This window comes from Octopus bimaculoides, chromosome 19 (assembly GCF_046866305.1).
Source record: "Octopus bimaculoides isolate indiv1 chromosome 19, ASM4686630v1, whole genome shotgun sequence".
Taxonomy (NCBI): Eukaryota; Metazoa; Mollusca; class Cephalopoda; order Octopoda; family Octopodidae; genus Octopus; species Octopus bimaculoides.
Window position 1 is genome coordinate 34,475,626 of NC_142946.1, and position 22,500 is coordinate 34,498,125.

The 22,500-nt window shown below is 32.0% G+C and overlaps 1 protein-coding gene across 2 annotated transcripts in view; it reads right to left on the bottom strand.

Moving 5' to 3' along the window:
* The window catches only part of LOC106883189 (zinc finger protein ZIC 5), a 352,921-nt gene that overhangs the window by 110,328 nt on the left and 220,093 nt on the right, over nt 1-22,500 (bottom strand). For both annotated transcript variants that reach the window (XM_052974873.2, XM_052974874.2), the window contains exon 3: nt 16,434-16,500. In XM_052974873.2, coding sequence (XP_052830833.1) covers nt 16,434-16,500 — 67 coding nt within the window. The remainder of the gene's footprint in view (nt 1-16,433; nt 16,501-22,500) is intronic.

Genomic DNA, 22,500 nt, shown 5'->3' on the forward strand with positions numbered 1-22,500 from the left:
TTGTCTTGAAACCTGTAGGGACATGTTTTCCACAGTTTTATGTTATGTTATGTATGTATGTATGCATGAATATATACACACACGCACACACAAAAACACACACGTTTACATACATACATACATACATACATACATACATATATATATATATATATATATATATAGATATAAATATATATATAGATATATATATATGTAAATATTTTGCATATACATTAAAATATTCATATATATATATATATATATATATATATATATATATATATATATATATGTATAAACATATATATGTATATATATATATATAATTATATATATATTTCTAAATGTATGCGTATGTAAAAATGAATATATACAGAGCAATAATACCGTAACGACATAAAAGGGAATATATACATATATATATACACTTATGTGTGTATATTTGTATATATATATATATATATATATATATATATATATATATATTCACACATGAATTTGTTCAGCCATCTCATTTCACGCATCCCGTATTTAGCTTACTCGTATTTATTTTAAATTTTATATATATATATATATATTTCATTTCATTTTACCTCAAACATTAACTTATTTATGCTTCTCCCCATGTCTGTATATCTATGTGTTAAAAGCCAATGCATACACATACACTCATGCAAATGTACATAAATTGATACATATTCGTTCACACATACACCCATATATATATATATATATGTGTGTGTGTGTGTGTGTGTGTGTGTGTGTGTGTGTGTGTGTGTGTGTGTGTTTCTGTGAGGGTGTGTGAGGGTGTATGCGTGTCCTGCCTATCAAAGGAACATTTTCTATCATGCGTGCCTCATAGCGTTTTATTGCTTTCCACATTATACATATTATCCGTTAAAGTTCTTGGCAAAATCTGTGCTTTCAATCAGTTTCATGTAGTCCCCTATAACTGTCTCCTTTACACACTCACTTCTTCCCCCTCTCTCACTCTCTCCCCCTCTGTTGTGTTCTTTATCTCTCTCTCTCTTTCTTTCTCACACACATACTCTCTCTTATTTTCCTTCAGCCATAATCGTCACTGTCCCCTACTTCTGTTTCTCATCGAGCAACAAGGAATAATAAAATTAATAATAATTGTTTGAAATTTTGGACAAGGCCAGCAAGTTTAGCAGGGTTTAGAGAGGTTTAGTCGATTGCATCGATCCCAGCATTTGACTCGTACTTTATTTCATCGATCTCGAAAGGTGAAAAGCAAAGTCGATCTCGGTGGGATTTGAACTCGGTCGTGAATAGTCGGAAGAAAATGCACTAAAGAGTTTGTCGAACTTGCTATAAATTAATAATTGATTTTAATTTCGAGACAAAACCGTCAATTTTCGAGTGGAAGGCGTTGGTAGATATTATCGACCCTGACACTTGAATACATCGACACTGAAAGAATAAAAGACAATACTAACTGTGGCTGGATTTGAACTTAAAAACATAAAATATGGGGATGACAATTACTGCGAAGCATTTCGTCCGGCGCGCTAGCGATTCTGCTAATCTACATGTTACAAAGTATCGAATATTGTGATAATGGTATAATCGATTACATCATACCCAATATTTGAGTAATACCTCGTTTCATTGCCACGTGGCAAAGAAAGTTCAAGTCAACTTGAAGCGAGATTTGAACTCAGAAACTATATAATTAAGAAGCTCCATTAGACCGTTAATTAGTTAATCTGTATAAAGTGGATAACTATACCATTTATTCCTTCAATACATACACATATCTACACACACACACACACACACACACATATATATATATATATATATATATATATATATATATATATATAGAGAGAGAGAGAGAGAGAGAGAGAGATACATATACATACATACATACATACACATGTATATATATATATATATATATATATATATATATATATATATATATATATATATATATATATATAAGATTATATTAATAAAACAATAACAGAAACCTTAAGCTTAACCTCAAATTGCGAAACCCACTCAGCTAGATGAAAATCCTACTTCTCAGACTAAGCAGGGCTTCTATGTATCTGAACATCATCTGCCATTTTCTTTTTCTGGTCCATGTCAATGCCCGTTCCAGAAATGTCTGTGAGGAATTTGAGTGTCGAGGAAACCAAAACGGGCCCACGTTCTGCTGATAGTTTATGAGAAAGTTTTCTCTTACAACATTCTCTTTTGGTTTTTATTTTTATCCGTTCCTTGCAGTATCTGGATCCTATCTCTATTACAGTCTGTACTGCATTAATCTCGACATTTTCATGGAGTTCCTTTGTTATGTGTTCTCTCATTCGTTTCAGAAAATTAATGTAACGTGCTACCTGGGATTGAGATGGACTCCACCTCACACTTTTGCTAGCTGTCTTTAGGGATACATTCTCTGTCTGTCTGTCAGTCTCTCTCTCTGTCTCTCTCTCTGTCTCTCTCTCTGTATCTCTTTCTCTCCGTCTCTCTCTCTCTCTCTCTCTCTCTCTCTATCTGTCTATCTCTATCTTCTCTCTCTCTCTATCTATCTATCTATCTCTATCTTCTCTCTCTCTCTCTCTCTATCTATCTATCTATCTCTATCTTCTCTGTCTCTCTCTGTCTGTCTGTCTCTGTCTGTCTCTGTCTGTCTGTCTGTCTGTCTGTCCCTCTTTCCTTGTGAGAGGTGTCGCTTTTTCTTTTTCTTCACTCCAGTAGTCTAGTTTATCTCCAGATCTCCAGCAGTCAGCCAAATCGCCGCTCCGACCTTCTTATCACTTTTATAGCCGGTTAGAGATTCCCTTGGCTTCTCGATATGCTCTTAGAACTGAGCGTGAGGCACTCACTCTGAGTAGTGGTGAGAGTAGGCCCAATAACTTGCTGGGTCTAAATAAATTAATTCACCAATAGTTTCAGATGTGTAACAGCTGGATATTTTATCTTGAATGACCAGTCGTAAAGCCCTTCTCTCGGTACTCACTAAACAGTACAACCTCCGGGTCTTTAAGGGTCATGAGAACTTGTATATACATGGAGACCTCGCCTAACCACAATCAGCAAAACTCAGGTCAGCGCTGACCACTAGTTCTTACCTTTCTATGAAAGTAAACCAAGCAGAGTTTCAACAACGTTGTCCTAAATCTCTTTTACTGTAACATTTGTGTTTCTTCGTCCCAAATACTCTAAGGACACGATGCTTTGCATCATGTGGATTGGCAGAATCGTTAGCGCGCCGGACGAAATGCTTTGCAGTATTTGTCGTCCCTACATTTTACGTTTTTAAGTTCAAATCCGGCCGCAATTAGTATTGTCTTTTATTCTTTCAGTGTCGATGTATTCAAGTGCCGGGGTCGATAAAACTGAGATTGTTACTTCAGCCCATCTTCAGCTTCGAAAGTAACCACCATCTTTCTTTTTCCTCCTCTTTCAACAACAACAACAACTACTACTACTACTACTACTACTACTACTACTAATAATAATAATAATAATAATAATAATCTTTTCGGCTATAGGTACAAGGCCTGAAAGTTTGGGTGTTGGACTCAGCGGAATTTGAACTTAGAACGTAAAGAAGGACGAAATGCTGCTGAGTTTCCAACTCAAATGTACTCGAACAGACTTATGTTCAAGGGTTTCGACAGTGACCATCCGGTGGTTCGATCAACACAACTACCTAAATGATACTTAACGTTTAATCACTGGCCGAGTATTCCCCATACACATATATCATTAATGCAATCCTCATTTAGTAGAATCTTGGAAGAAACTACAAGTTGGCTTCTGGCACAATTAGTTTACCTCTGCCCAATTTCCTTCACTAAAATTGGCTACTTTTGAGACTAAAACTGAAAAAAAAAAAAAAAAATTACAGAAAAACCTATTTAAACTGCTACGCAGTGGGATGGAACTCAGAACGTCAATGTTGTGAAAGTAAATACGAAACGGAGGAGGCGTCTGGCTTATTGGTTAGGGAGTTGCACTCATAATAATCGTAAGATTGCGTCCTTGAGCAAAACACTTCATTTCACGTTGCTCTAGTTCACTCAGCTGCCAATAATGAGTAATCCTGTGCCGGACTGGCGTTCCATCCAGGGGAATGGGAACATACAAACCACAGAAACCGGAAACCGGTCTTATGAGTCTATGCCTCGGGAAAGATCATAAAATACTAAACAACCTGTCTATATAGACGCTTCTCTTTTCCCTTTAAACATGTGCAAAAATCCATCGATTTTAGAGAATGTTGCAGTCAATTGCATCGATACACGGCCTTGATTGGAACTTATCTTTTATAGAATTCAGAACTATGAAAGACGAAGTCAAACCACAGGGTAGGGTTTAATCTGATAAAGAGGGTAAAAGGTTATAAGTAAGCACCAACAACTGATATATTCGTCACTCTACCGGGAAGTATATGTGCGGTAGTCTAGCAACCCGTTCATGGGGATAATTACTCCGTCTTAGACAGCAGAAAGCAAAACTATAATATCGAGAAAAGTGTTTCTGATGGAACGCTTTTAAATTTGTCTTCAAGATTCTGTGTCTAGTCAAAAATAGAAAGAGCTGGAAGACATAATTATTTTTTTATGAGTGCGATTGTGATAATGTTATGTATTGTACTGCTGTGTGTGTGTGTGTGTGTGTGTGTGTGTGTGTGTGTGTCAGAGTGTAGGTGCATGCGTGTGTCTATGTATGTGTATTATTTTATTTTTAAATTTTCATTAAAATCTTACGCCATTTTATATGACGATAGAAACATCCTTCGGGGAGATTTCCTCGAACGTTACGCATACACGCGCACACACACACACACACACACACACACACACACGCACGCACATATATGTATGTCTGTATGTCTGTATGAATCTGAGTATATCTATGTATATATACATAAACACACATATGTATGCATATGTGTGTGTTGCGTGAGTGTTCTATTGTTAAAATGTTACCAGATTCCTTTTTGTATACACACCGATGTCGTAATATCGTGAATTATAGAATTGGAAGACGAGGAAACCCATCTTACAATATAATCAACAGTATGAATAATTCGTTCTACTATAGGGACATAGTGTGTAATTTTGTGGGGATGGTGCTAATTGAAGGGATCTAGTCAATTACATCGACCTCAGTATTCAACTGGTACTTAGTTTATCGATACCGAAAAGATGAAATTCATAGTAAACTTCTTTGGGATTTGAACTTAAAGCCGAAAGAAATGCCGTTAAGTATTTTGTCCAACACGGTAACGAATCTGCCAACTCTAACACTTAACTGTATGTAATTATAGTTGTTTTAACATAGGAAATAAGGCCTAAACTCCTGGATGAAGTCTTTATTTGATTAAATCTCCTCCAGTACTTCACTGGTATTTTATCGACCCCGAAGTGGTGCAGGACGAAGTTGACCTTGGCGGGATTTAAAGTATAGATCAGCGTTTCTCAACCGTTTCTTTTCAGCAAAAGGTTCCTAGGGGTCCCCTGAGGAAGAGTGAGGTAAGCTAATGCTAATTTCATGATCGTGATATTATTATACATGCACAACATATTTTGGTTATAGCAATATTGTAATATAGACATCATCCTATGAAGTCTATTAATGTTATCAAAGAATATAAAAACCAATGGGGATATGTGTGTGTTTGTGTGTGTGTGTGTGTGTGTGTGTGTGTGAGTGATTTTTACCACGTGAACTACGATGAAAATAATATGAGAAAGATATGGTATATAATTATTTTGTGCAGGGGTTCCTTGAGACATGTAATTTATTTTAAGGGTTACGCAAGGGTAAAAAGGTTGAGAAACACTGGTGTAGATGCATGCAAGGAGATGATCATTTCTTCGGTTTATTTCTACCACTGTCCCCCACTTTTCAGTAAATTTACGGGAAACAACACCTCCCTCAACACCCTTAACATATTCTGCAAGTACAACCTGAAGAAATTGAGAGGAACTTGGCTATGCAAGAAAATGTCTGTCTTCGGTCCATTTAGTAATGTCCACTTTGGTTACCACACAAAGGAAAACATGTTTGACCAGAAGTGTGACTCTCGCAATGAACTTGGTTGATAACCAGATCAGCCCAACATGTTACAACAGATGTTTGACTTAAACTTCAGGTATCTGCAATGATTGATTCACAATAAATGTGTGCAGATCGGTTTCGTGGGCCCGATAGTCATCTGAGACAGGCGGCGGCTGTCTCAGATGACTATCGACTTCATTCGAACGGGAACGACCCCCGGGGGTACAGATCACGATGGAACTTGTCCACAGATTGCGGATTCAATTGACAATGCTGGCAGCAGCAGCAGCAGCAGCGGCGGCGGCGGCGGTGGCAGTGGCAGTGGTCATGGCCGTCATGCTGATAATGACAATGGCGACGACAATGATGATAATTATTACGAGGACGATGTGGATGATGACAATGATAATGATGATCTCGATGATGATGGTGATGATGATAATGATGATGGTGGTGATGATGATGATGATGATGATGATGATGATGATAATGATGATGATAATGACGACGATGACGAAGATGACGACGATGATGATTAGCGGTGATTCCAACGCAATGGTTGTAGGAGAGGTATCTCTGTAGTAGAGAACATTTCACCACGTACACTACCGGCGCATTACCACCACCGTCGATCACTTGGCTCACAATAATTAAAACGCATAGAAAACATCTGTATATCTTTTTGGAGTCTATCAAATATTAATTAAGATAAAGGAAAGTCTGCTGAGAACAAAGGTATGTAAATAAAACATATCAGGTGTAAATCTAGCTAGATAGATGTTTAAAAACCTGGAAAGATAGATAGATAGATTGATAATTAGATAGACAGTCATGTAAATAGGTTAGGTGGGTGGTTAGAGAGATAGTGAGAAAGAGAAAGAGAGAGAAAGAGAGAAAGAAAGAGAGAGAGAGAGTGAAAGAGAAAGAGAAAAGAGAGAAAAAGAGATAGAAAAAGAGAGAAAGACACATAAGTAGGTATGGATATAGGTAGATAGGTAAGTAAGTTGGATAGACAGATAGCAAAATATGTGTGTATGTGTCCACACGCACACACACACATACACACACACATTCACTCTCTCTCTCACACGCACGTACAGATAAATAGATAGATAGCTAGACAGAAAGAAAGATAGGTAAGTAGGTAGATAGATAGATAGATAGATAGATAGATAGATAGATACGCAGACACAAACAGTAAAGGGTAAGAGAAAGAGGTAGGATAGAGACAAAGAGCTAAATAGATTACCACATGTGAATATATTATTGTGCGTGTGCGCACATGTAGTGAGGTCTATGTATGCCTATCTTAGACACTAAGTATCCTATCTATCTATCTATCTATCTATCTATCTATCTATCTATCTATCTATCTATCTATCTATCTATCTATCTATCGATCTATCTATCTATCTATCGGCCTGGGTAGCTGTTTAAGGATTTATATATTAGACTGTCAATCTCTATTTGATAAACCTGTGTGAGTGCAAGTGCATCTATACCTATTCGTGGGTGAGTTGTACCAAGTAATATATATATATATATATGTGTGTGTGTGTGTGTGTGGATAAAACGTACTTTGAAGAGGTTGCGTGGCGTTCAATCATATATTAATACAAATAATTTAACTTTTCCTATATTTCTGATGAAGAGCTCCGCTCGAAATGTGAAATCCTCTTTCTTTTCTTTTCTTTCCTGGTTCAATAACACAGTACTTGTACCACGTCCTCGCGTTGTTGTTTTTTCGTGTTTTTTCTTGCTTGTTCATGTTTGGATTGACTATATATATATATATATATATATATATATATATATATATATATATATATATATATATATATATATGTATATATATATATATATATATATATATATATATATATATATATATATATATATATATATATATATGTATATATATATATATATATATATATATATATATATATATATATATATATATATATATATATATATATATATATATATATATATATATATATATATATATATATATATATATATATATATATGTATATATATATATATATGTATATATATATATATATATATATATATATATATATATATATATATATATATATATATATATATATATATATATATATATATATATATGTATATATATATATGTATATATATATATATATATATATATATATATATATATATATATATATATATATATATATATATATATATATATATATACATATACATAGATATATAGATATATAAAGCACGATTTATTCGTGATCAGAGGCGTACGTAAGCTGAGGTATTACTGTATTAACTGAATATGAGAAAGACAGGAGATAAAGCACGATTTATTTATGATCAGAGTTGTTCGAAAACCGCGGTACTACTGTATATATGTATATATATATATATTTCTACAGTTGAGCAACGCGGAATAAAGTGGAGCGACGTGAAATCAAGTGTCTTGCTCAAGAACACAACACACAGTCGGGTCCGAGAATCGAACTCACTACCTCATGATTGTGAGCCCGATGCTTTAACCATTGAGTCATTAGACTTCACACACACACACACGCGCACACACACACACGCACACACACACACACAAATATATACATATGTGCATGAGTATAACTAAAGTATATAAATAAATATAAATATATTGTGTGTGTATGTTACTACATGTATATATATATATATATATATATATATATATATATATATATATATATATATATATATATACATGCATACATGCACACATACACTCATACATACGCACACATATGTATATATTCATATATACACACATATAGATACACATATAAGTTTGAGTGTGTATATATCTGTTAATGTATGTGCGTTTCTTTATATGTATGTAAATAAAGGAACATAATTCTCTCCAAATCAGCCAAGCTATGTGAAATAAAACAGACAATAGTGTGTTCAGATAACTTCGGTTGCAATATGAATGTGGAATAATCGGAGAGACTTCTTTACAATGTCTGCTTTGGCAATTATTTCCACGTCTAGAATCAATATTTCCTGTACAGTGTTGGAGAGATATCAAAATATATGTCATAATTAATATTCAGTCTCACTGAGCCGTACATTAGCATACAAACACACACACACATACACACACACACACAAACACACACACACAAACACACTATGACTAATATATATATATATACATAATATACATACATACATACATATATATATATATGTATGTATGTATTAATGTATCTATGTATCTATGTATATACGTGTACATATATTTATAAGGCGAGTGCAGTGTTGGAAAGGACAGGCGTAAACATTCCGTATACAAACGCATACCTCAAGACATGTATATATATATATATATATATATATATATATATATATATACATATATATATATTACGGAAATGTACTTGCATAGCAAGTGACCTGATCTGAGATCGTGTGCTGGAACGAAAACAATTGCAGCGTGGAAGGTGTTTATAAGCCATTCAAAATACAAAAGCCGTCAGATTCACTGCAACATTTAAATTTAATTAATCAAAATATTTTCGTCGCTTTTAAATTTAATTAAATTTAAAATACATATAGGTGCAGGAGTGGCTGTGTGGTAAGAATCTTGCTTCCCAACCACATGGTTCCGGGTTCAGTCCCACTGCATGGCACCTTGGGCAAGTGTCTTCTACTCTAGCCTCAGGCCGACCAAAGCCTTGTAAGTGAATTTGATTGACGGAATCTGAAAAAAGCCCGTCGTATATATGTGTGTGTGTGTCTGTGTTAGTTCCCCCTCCTTCGCTTGACAACCGATGCTAGCGTGTTTACGTCCCCGTCACTTTGCGATTCGGCAAAATAGACCGAAGTACTAGGCTTGCAAATAATAAGTCCTGGGGTCGATTTGTTCCACTAAAGGCGATGTAACAGCATGGCCGCAGCCACATGACTGAAACAAAAGATTAAAAGAATTATATATATATATATATATATATATATATATATATATATATATATATATATATATATATACGGAGATGTACTTGCATAGCAAGTGACCTGATCTGAGATCGTGTGCTGGAACGAAAACAATTGCAGGGTGGAAGGTGTTTATAAGCCATTTAAATTAACACACAAAATCCGTTAGATTCACTTCAACATTTAAATTTAATTTGGCAAAATATTTTCGTATATATATATATGTATATATATATATATATATATATATATATATATATATATATATATATATATATATATATATATATATATACATATATATATATGTATATATATATATATATATATATATATATATATATATATATATATATATATATATATATATATATATATATATATATATATATATATATATATATATATATATATATATATATATATATATATATATATTTATACCCTCACACACACCTACAAACATACACACCCACTACTATCCAAATGTTTAAGATTACCTAAACTTATTTTGAGAAAACATCTACAAAATGGAAAGAAGTGAAAGATTCTGTTGAAATATATTATCAACGTATATATATAAGTAGTGTTATTCCATATGTTTATAGAAAAATATCTAAATCGATGACATTGAACTAAAATCTCTTCTTTGAGAAATGCATTCACACACACACACTCACACACACATTTATATATATATATATATATATATATATATATATATATATATATATATATATATATATATATATATATATATATATGCCAGGCCTATTGTGTTTTAACTTGGTGGCTGGTTAAACTTTAAAATATTCTTTTGACCCATCAGTCTCAATATAGTCAACTCCTGTATGTGTTTTCTTTTATATTATCCTGTTCCAGACTGTTCTGGCCATGTCTCACGGGAAGATATTCTCTGGGAGGCTTTCTCTCGCAGTTGACAATAATGTGGTCGATGTCTCCATTCTTGATTTTGCACAGCCTACATATGTATGTATGTATGTATGTATGTATGTATGTATGTATGTATGTATGTATGTATGTTTGTATGTATGTATGCGTGCATGCATGCATGCATGTATGTATGTTATATACAATGGTGATCTGTCAAACTGTCATTTTTCATATACTAAATACATCTGCCTACACTATCGCAAGTATTGAGTTCTGTATTAGACTATGGGAGGCGCAATGGCCCAGTGGTTAGGGCAGTGGACTCGCGTTCATAGGATCGCGGTTTCGATTCCCAGACCGGGCGTTGTGAGTGTTTACTGAGCGAAAACACCAAAAGCTCCACGAGGCTCCGGCAGGGGATGGTTACGAACCCTGCTGTACTCTTCCACCACAACTTTCTCTCACTCTTACTTTCTGTTTCTGTTGTGCCTGTAATTCAAAGGGTCAGCCTTGTCACACTGTGTCACGCTGAATATCCCCGAGAACTGCGTTAAGGGTACACGTGTCTGTGGGGTGCTCAGCCACTTGCACGTTAATTTCACGAGCAGGCTGTTCCGTTGATCGGATGGACTGGAACCCTCGACGTCGTAAGCGACGGGGTGCCAACAAAAGAAAAACATCATCAGACTATGTTTGCCCTATGCATAATACATACTTGGATACATATTTTACAATCCTTACATTGTGACAGAAATATATGCGTGCATTTCTGTGTGCATGTGTGAGTGTATTATGTATGTATGTAGGTATGTAGGTATGTGTGTGCGCGCGTAAGTTGACTTTTAATTCAGTTAGTCTACATAACATTATACTGGTCTAAAATCTTGTTCACTCAACATTGAGCCTAAGGATGCATACCTGTTGAATGTATATGTGAACACGTGCACCGGTGTATATATATATATATATATATATATATATACGTGTGTGGGTGCGTGTGCGTGTGTGAGCGTGTGCGTGTGTGTGCCTCTGTGTGTGTGTAGAAGAGTAGAGGCTCGAAACGGCAAAGACTCTTCGATTATTCCCGAGCGTCAAACTAATACACATGCTTATTGTCTCCTCACCTATCTTTGTCTTTTGTTTTGAGTAAATTTGAACTGTATACTAATATATATATATATATATATATATATATATATATATATATATATATTACTAATATATATATATATATATATATATATGTGCAGGTATGGATGAATTAAGTTTAGCTTTAAACTCTTGATTCTTATAAACATCAACTAGCTATTTAACTCGCTTTGTGATCGTGAGTGTACCAAACCACACGTGTGCGCATGCTTAGATTTTCGCGGATGCTTGTATGAGCGGGTATGCGCGCGCCACGCAAATTGCGCGAGGGCGTTTGTACATCTATATCTGTTAAAGGTTATTATTAATATTTTTCTCGCTGTATTGCGTGTTCGTTTCTTTTATGCATCTGTGATTTTATATCTGATCTTCTATATAAATGAAGATATTTCCTTCGTTTTGCTGCTTTTCTTTCTACGAAATGAGAAGGTACATTGCGGAACTGTTATTTTAACGAGTTGTATCTAGTTATCACCCGATGAGACACATTTGCACCGCTGGATGCTCCTGAACCAGTTGTTAAGTGTCCCACTCATGAAGGAATGATGCTAGACGTGTTGAAACAAGTGTTGTGGTTAATAATAAAAAGTGTCGTATATTCCATGTTCTGTCTTTCATTCACCAAATATATATATATATATATATATATATATATATATATATATATATATATATATATATGTATATACACACACACATGCATATATATAAATACACATACAAATATGTACATGATATTCGTGTGTAAGTATGTGTGTGGGGGGGATGTATTCAGACAAGAAAAGTATAGATTGGAAGCAAGCAACCAAGAAGAGTGCATGCACCAGGATTTGTCTATTTAATTGTCTAGAAGGTGTCAGTACATTTTCTTTTCTATGCTGAACAATTGCTTGCCTTAAAATAGAAGAAATTTTAAATATTTCTCATATTTACACGCACCTAAAAATACTTCAGTTTATCGCCAGATAATTGTTCAATATATATATATATCACAAAAATATTGTATTACCGTCTTCTAGTTGATTAAATCGATAAATTCTAGCATATTGTTTATATTTGTTCCTTAGCTTTATCTGTCTCACAAATGAAAGGAAAAAGCTAAACATTTCTTTAAAATCTATATCGCTTATGGCCAAATTATGTAGAAATATCGATAGGTTTAAAATATATATGATTTATTTTAAATGTAATGTGTAGTAATCTTTATGTTCTTGAAGTATTCCTCGACTCACATTTGAAAATACGATACATCTTAATACGTTCTAGCAACAGAAAAAAAGTTATCATTACAATTATGTCTTGTCGGGACGACGAGAGAATAATTGGTTTCTCAGGTTACGAAGAACAACAGCAGCGCAGGTAAAAATAAGCTTAGATCTACGGGCAGAATAAACACCTACGAATTTGTTTAGAGCATCTTGTATCTTGACTCTGGACCATGACATATCTTCCCACGTGTGCTTTCCGTATATATCTTAATGAAATTTTCTACAAATATATTTCAGATAGTGTAGATTCTGATCATATTGGAATTTTCTGGGAAAATGTTTTTAATATTGGAGCAGATGAGTTTCGGATAATTCACAAACGTGGACTTTGTTTCCTCATAATGTTCAGATAAATGGATATTTTTTCACGAAATTTTCTACAAATATATTTCAGATGATGTAAATTACAATTATATCGAAATTTAATGCATAAAATGGCAGGTGCACACACGACACGTGTTTAAAAGAGATGCTGTTAAAATATGTGATTATCTAAGCAAGTGTTGTTTAGATGTCATTCACGCATCAGTTAACTGTATAACCGCTACATATCATATAACAATAAAAGAAAGAAATGAAAGAGAGAGATATTGGATCTATCAGTCAGAGAGAAAAAAAAAAAGAGAAAGGGAATCGAAGAAGTACCTGTGATATTACGTATATTGAAAATCAAAATGAAAATTAGAATAAGAATGAGAATGTATGGAAGTCAATGTCTAAATATATAATGTGAAATTGGAAGTGGATAAAACAAGAGAAAAGTTTATAGAAAATAGATTTAAAAGTAGACAAAGAAAGAAAAGGAATTTTTTGAAAAATATTGTTAAATGCCATAAAGCGGGAATAATGAGTGTACAGGTTAACCATTTAATCCCTTTTTATGGCATTCGAATTGAAATAAATTGAAAGTATCAAAATACATTATTTAAATTTTTCAATGAAAGAAAACGGTTTATGGGTGAAAAAGATGGTGGTGAATGATCGGATTGCACAAAGAATTAAAAGGGGTTAATCGTTCCGGGGATCGAAAATTACAAAGGCAACATTTGCAAGTGTACACATTCTAAAACGCTCTGTTTTGGGAAAGTGGTCAGGCTCGATTCAGATGTACCTGAACAAACTTGTTGAAAATTTCTAGATACCTGAATAAATTGATATACTAGTAAAAGCGTAACGTGAGATTGTTTTCAATTTATCCAGAGTAAGATCTGAATTCAGGGCTATTGTCTATCTTTGCATAATGACCCAAACTATTATAGCTTATAAACATGGTTCCTATTATTTAAACTATGATAAACTCTGATAATATAAACTACTCAGTCCATGTAGCTGTAAGTTTGTGCCATTGTGCTACGTTCAGAGTTAATATAGTGAACTGTCAAAAGTAAAGTTCACCCAGCTACAAGTAGTTAGTTGACTCAACATAGCACAATTCCCTGTACATAAAAGTTGGAATGGATAGTCGCCGGCTAGTAGGTTTGAGTTAGGCTCACAAACTTAAAAAGAAAATCTGCAATAGACCAATAGCATATCCAGGAAATCTATTTCTCTATAATCAAATAATCACAGATTGTACGAATCTTCATGATGCAAAAAAGAATTAACTATACATAAATATATATTATATGTACACACACACACACACACACACATATGCATGTACATACACACTCATACACACAGTATTCACATATTTGTATTCTTTGAGAGGAAAAGCCACGAAGTGTTTATAACTATGGCGGTCAACCTGCTTCTTTCGTATTACTTTCAGATTTCGGGCGGTTGAAGTTAGCAGCATTGATCGTCAATGAGACTGAAATTAATAAATATTTCGAAATCTCTCCGAGCAAATCTCAACCGCACAAAACCTATGCGTGAGGAAATATTCCGCTTTACAAACACACAATATCAAATATATATATAAATAATAATAATAAATGGAGCAAAACGCATATAATCAATGTTATTATTATTATTATTATTATCATTATTATTATTATTATTATTTATATCTACTCAAAATACTTTAACGTGGAATTTCTACCCATTAACCGGGTATGATATCCCAGTTTTTGTGTGATTTTTGCTACCCTGGTAACTATTAACATATTTGCATTATCGAAGTTTTTCAACCAAGATAATATTAATATATACATAAATTAATATATATATATATAAATATATATATATTTATATATATATATATATATATATATATATATATATATATATATATATATATATATATATATATATATATATATATATATATATATATATATATATATATATATAGTTAAAACTTACTGTATAAAGATTAACGCGTGCGTTCTGTCGTGATACAAACAATATATGAGTATATGCATATATATGTACATGTATGTACATACCTTCATCTACATGTACATATAAATACATAACTGGGTATATGACGTGGCAAAAGAACATGGACAAAATGATAAACAAGGTACAACAAACAAGCAAGCCACATAGAAACGGTGGCGGCTGATGAAGGAGATGTTTCTATGTGGCTTGCTTGTTTGTTGTACCTTGTTTATCATTTTGTCCATGTTCTTTTGCCACGTCATGTACCCAGTTATGTATCTATATGTACATGTAGATGAAGGTATGTACATACATGTACATATATATGCATATACTCATATATTGTTTATATATATATATATATATATATATATATATATATATATATATATATATATATATATATATATATATATATATTTATATATATATATATATATATATATATATATATATATATATATATTTATATATATGTACATATATATATATATATATATATATATATATATATATATATATATATATATATATATATGTACATATATATAAATACACATACACACACACATACATATATATATATACATGGCTATGTAGGTATACACATATGCGTATTCCTGTTTGTGCGAGTATATATGTTGTGAGACTCTGTATAGAGATCATACTGTGTGCCACTAAGAAATAACCAAGTGATAGGAAATATCGACGCAAAACACTGATAAACATTAAAGGGAAAAAAACACGAATTACTGGTAAAATAGGTAGAGAATATGAAATGTCACTTACTAATAGGTTCATGGCAATAATGTTGACATTGTTGGTGATGAGATCTCATACAGCTTGGCATCCTCATCTTGGTAAGAGAAACAAAATATAAAAAGGTTAGTTCCATGTGAATTGATACTATCAAAAACATACACACACAGACATACACACCCACGCCCAAACATGAATATATAATATATAGGTATATATAACAGTTCACATTACACATATATGTAACAAATGTATATCCACATACATATGTGTATATATATATATATATATATATATATATATATATATATATATATATATATATATATATATATATGCATATATATGCATATATAAATATACAAATATTATTGCTGGTGTTGCTGTTATTGTTATTATGATACACATACATAAGCATGACGTCACATAACAAACAAATTGTACAAGGGAGATTATCATTTCTTCATAATATTTGGTGGAATTAAATCTTTGAAATTGACTTTTTAAGAAATAAGGAAAAAGATGTGATGAACTTACTACTCAGTGGTAGCTATATGCATCACTGTTTCATTCTTTTTAGAAATTGTAAGCATATATACAGGGAAAGAGAGAAAGAAGGAGAGAGAGAGAGGCAGACAGACTTACAAATATATATATATATATACTCTCTCTTTCCTTTCCTGAGCGTCCAATAATACTATCCATATCACGTCCTCACTTTGTTGTTTTTTGTTTTTTTGTTATTGTTTTTTTGAACTATATATATATATATATATATATATATATATATATATATATATATATATATGCATACATATATATATAGTATTATAGTAATGTTGCAATTGTAACGGTTACCAATCGATGCAGCAGAAACATGTGCAGGTCTATTTGAAGCTGTATATATATATATATATATATATATATATATATATATATATATATATATATATATATATATATATATATATATATATATATATATATATAAAAGGAATTAAAGATAATGCTAATGCTACTTCGTAATAATACTTATTATCATTATTATTAATGGCTAAATAGATAGATAGATAGATAGATAGATAGACAGAAATATATATATGGCGGATGTGTTTTGGGGAGTGAATGTATTACAGGAATATATATGTTACACGTAAGAAAATATATACTTATGTATACGCTTGTGCGTGTGTGTGTGTATCTCTGTGTGTGTACGCGTGCGTATGTATGTGTGCGTGTACATATATACATATATATATATATAGACGTATATATTTGCTGTATGCATACTCCCGCCATACATAGACGTATAGACAATAGATTAAATTGTATTTAATTTTAGTCGAATCGTTATAGCTAAGTCCGTGGCATGTATATGTCCCTACATACATGTATATCCACGTACACATTTTTTATTTACATACTCAAACATGCACACAAACATATACACATATACATATGTATTCATTAATAGATAAATAACTAGATATATCTGTGCGTTCGCGCGTAAGTATGCACGTGTGTTTGTGTGTATTTCACTATATGCAAATTATTTATGGACATCATTAATAGCATGAATAAATATGAACACTGATGTGTATATGTGTTTGTGTGTGCGTGCGTGTATGTGTATATATGTGCGGGCGCGTGCATATATACACGTGTCTGCATGTATATGTCTATCCATGTATGTGTGTGTTTATTCGTGTATGTATGTATGTATGTATGTATGTATGCATATATATATATATATATATATATATATATATATATATATATATATATATATATATATATATGCATGTATGTAACTATGTGTGAAGGTAGATGGGTTTGAATGCATATATGAAGCTAGGTAAGTTTGTCTGGATATTGTGCATTAAATTCTGAGTGGCTGATGAATATTTATAAGTACATCTATCAAGAAGACAAGAGCTAGTCGCTCACTGACTGACAACGCTTCCTTACTCTTCTTTTGTTAAATATCAGACAATAATGCAACCATACAACGATTGAATCTGATTGTGGACATTGCTGAAATTTCGGTAAATTCTTGAAAAAGTTTGTCTTTCTACTGGAACTAGTTTAATGGATTGATTTATCACGTGCCTTTAATCGCACACATTTATTTATAATTGTATCTATCTATCTATCTATCTATATATATATATATATATATATATATATATATATATATATATATACCCATACATATACATACATTGATACCTTCACACGTAGAATATATGAGCATATTTCTACGTACTGATAATTTGTAGGGATAATCTGTTGAAGAATAGTAAAGATATGCAAAACTTTTCCAAAGTTTAATATAATCTTCACCATTGCTTTACATTAACTCTATTAACGGAACTTTCGTTCCCTTTTGCGAACCAAATTCTTAGTAAGAATTTAGTAAGAATTTAGCTAATCTAATAAGAATATTAGTCTGTCTGTCTATCTATCTATCTATCTATCTATCTATCTATCTATCTATCTATCTATCTATCTATATGTCTGTCAGTCTGCCTGCCTGCCTGTCTGTCTGTCTGTCTGTCTGTCTGTCTGTCGATTGATCTATCTATCCCATGGAGTCTGGGAAACCATCCTTAAGAGCCTTTTGGTTGGGGAGGACTTTTGACCCTTTGATATAATGTGCCTCTCTCTCTCTCTCTCTGCGTGCGCGTGAACAGACATATAGATAGATAGATAGATAGATAGATAGATAGATAGATAGATAGATAGATAGATAGATAGATAGATAGACTGAGAGAAGAAGAGAGAGAGACCAAATTTTATACAAAGATAGGCTATGATATATCACAAACCATGTCATACATTGCAGCGCACTCTTCCGGCAACACATCATTAAAGAAATTCTTCGACTATCAGCTACCCAAAATAGACACTTTATTTTACAAACGAGATAGGAAGCTTCAAGACTTCCGGATTACAGTATATGCATCCCACATCAAGTTATCTGAATTTTCCTCATCTGAAAAGGCACTTTACTAAATGATTTATAAGTATGGTGTATAGCTGGATTTGCATTCCAGATACCTTGGACGTGTACATTCGAACGTGGAAAGACCTTTCGCTGCGGAAAATGTTCATGAAAAATTTTCATGAAATATTGTCCTCATAAAGAATATGTATATGTGTGTGTGTACACGTGTGTGTCTGGTTGTGTGTGTGGTTATCTGTGTGTATGCATATATATTATAAATATATAATGCTTGAAATAGTAAGATGTAAGTTACGAATTCTGAATGCGTCTTCAAGAAGAATTACATTTATATAAATGTGTATATGCATATAAATGAAGGTGTGTATTTCTATGGAAAGATAGGAAGAAAGAGAATGAAGAAAAAATTGGATCCTAAGAGAGAAAAATGAAAAAAGCAAAGAAAGAGAAAACTAGTAAGAAATGAGAGAATAAGAAATTTTAGATCTTATTTGCAGAAATACATCAAAGTAAACCACGTAGATCATGTTGAATTATATGTCAAATCAGCGAAAAGAAAGCAGTAAAGAAAAATAGTGGCCTTTGAAAGGGTGAAAGAATAGAAGCAATGATAGGAGTTGAGTATGTGCACGTTTATATATATATATATATATATATATATATATATATATATATATATATATACATGCATACATGTATAAATGTATATGTCTCCCTCGCTCCCTTACTGTGTGTGTGTGTATATATATATATATATATATATATATATATATATATATATATATGATCATCATGATTAATTATCAACGTACGAAAAAATGGCGTAGTTTATCTCGCTTTCATTTCTGTTTATTATAGTCATAGATAGATTATTATTTTAACAATAAGTTGATGTAATGCCTGTACATGTATATATGTATATACGTGATTGTGTGTGTGTGTGTGTGTGTGTGTGTGTGTGTGTGTGTGTGAGTGTATGTGCGTGTATACATTTGCGTGTGAGTGATGAGTGTATGTGCGTGTCTATGTAAGTATTTATCGATGAATATGATTATTTACATACACTTGAATATAATATAGTCAGAAAGACACGCGTATGTATGTGTGTATAGTGTGTGTGTGTATAGTGTGTGCGTGTTTGTGTATATATATATATATATATATATATATATATATATATATATATATATATATATATATATATATATATATATATATATACATATATATACACATATATATGTGTGTATGCATGGATATAAATGACGTGAAGTAAAAGCGAGAAAAAATAAGCTGTACTCTTTCTCTAATTAAAGGTGAAAATCATATCTTCAGTTTGGTTATAGAATCAAAAACATATCACGTGACTTAAAAAATATCTTGCTGGTTGTTTTATCTATATATTTATCACTTTAGTTATTATTATTATTATTATTAATGTTATTTTTTATTTATTTATTTTCCTACATCTTGTTTAGTTGTTTTGCTTCCGCTATTGTAATAACATAATAAGCTTTTTGTTCATTCCTCAGTCACATACGTATATTCACACACTCGCATACAAACAAACATATGTACACACATACATGCACACGCACACATACACACACACAAAAACACACACACACACACACACTCAAATACATATATGTCTGTAGGGATGGGGTGGGGTTCGGTGTATGTGTATGTATATAATTCGCTTTTAGTTTTTGTTTTACATATATATATATATTATTGTTTTTCTTAATAATATATATATTATTGTTTTTCTTAATAATATATATATTATTGTTTTTCTTAATAATATATATATTATTGTTTTTACTTGTACGACTTGAAAAAAAATATTCTTCCCAAAACAATGGGCTCGTTATTTTATCAACACGAAGAAACATCCAAGAGATACGAACAAATAAGACTTCGTTTTGTTTTTCTAAAAAGTTCAAATTTTGACCACAAAGAGCGGCCATTTTTCCTTGACAAAATGCTATCATATTTTTCTCTCTCTCTCTCTTTCTCTTCCTCCCTCTCTCCCTTTAATAGTCTCTTTCACTTTTACTTTTTCTCTTAATATCCTATTTACCCTCACTTTATCTCTCTCTCTATCTGCTTTGTCTCCTTATGGCTTTTTCTAATTCCTTACACTCACAGAATATTGATTTTTATCAGACTATTATTAATCCACGCCTGCTATATTCTGAATTGAGTTCTTTTCAATTTCATTCAGTTCGCTATTCGGTCCAACGTATGACTTCACACATAGATAGATATTCACATCATTAGGCCAGTCAATCCTTTTTTTCACAAAGCCAGCTACACATAGACCTCACAGCGCGTAAATATGGTGGCAAACATGAATTTATACTTACAAGCATACATTCGCGTGCGTGACTGTATGTGTATCTGTGTGTGCATTGTGTGTATGCATGATATGCATGTATGTATGTACTATCTATTTACCACTCTCTCTCTCTTTCTCTCTTTCTCTCTTTCTCTCTCTCTCTCTCTCTCTTTGCATATATCATTACGTATGTATTGTCGCTATATATATATACATATACATAAATATATATATGTATATATATACATACATATATATTTATATATAAGTGTACATATATATGATGTATACATATATATATATTTGAATATATCTATACCTCTCTCTCTCTCTCTCTCGATATATATATATACAGAAAGAGAGAGAGAAGGAGAGAGATACATGTGTATGTACATATATACGGACACATGCATATATCTGTGTGTAAGCATGGAAGATAAAGGAGGGGGAGAGAAGAAGTAAAAGAAGATTAATAATAATAATAATAATAATAATAATAATAATAATAATAATAATAATAATAATAATAATAATAATAATAATAAGAAGAAGAAGAAGAAGAAGAAGAAGAAGAAGAAGAAGAAGAAGAAGAAGAAGAAGAAGAGTGTTCAGTATATATATTAATAATATTGCATGATTATCATTGGTACTTTTCAAAACTTTAAACTTCACCCAGTGTTACTTCAAAATAAATTATGTAATCCTAAGGAAGATATTTTTATAAGACATATCTTTTTTTTTAGAATAATGGAGCTCCTGAAGAATGTTATAGAAAACACCGACGGAAAGGC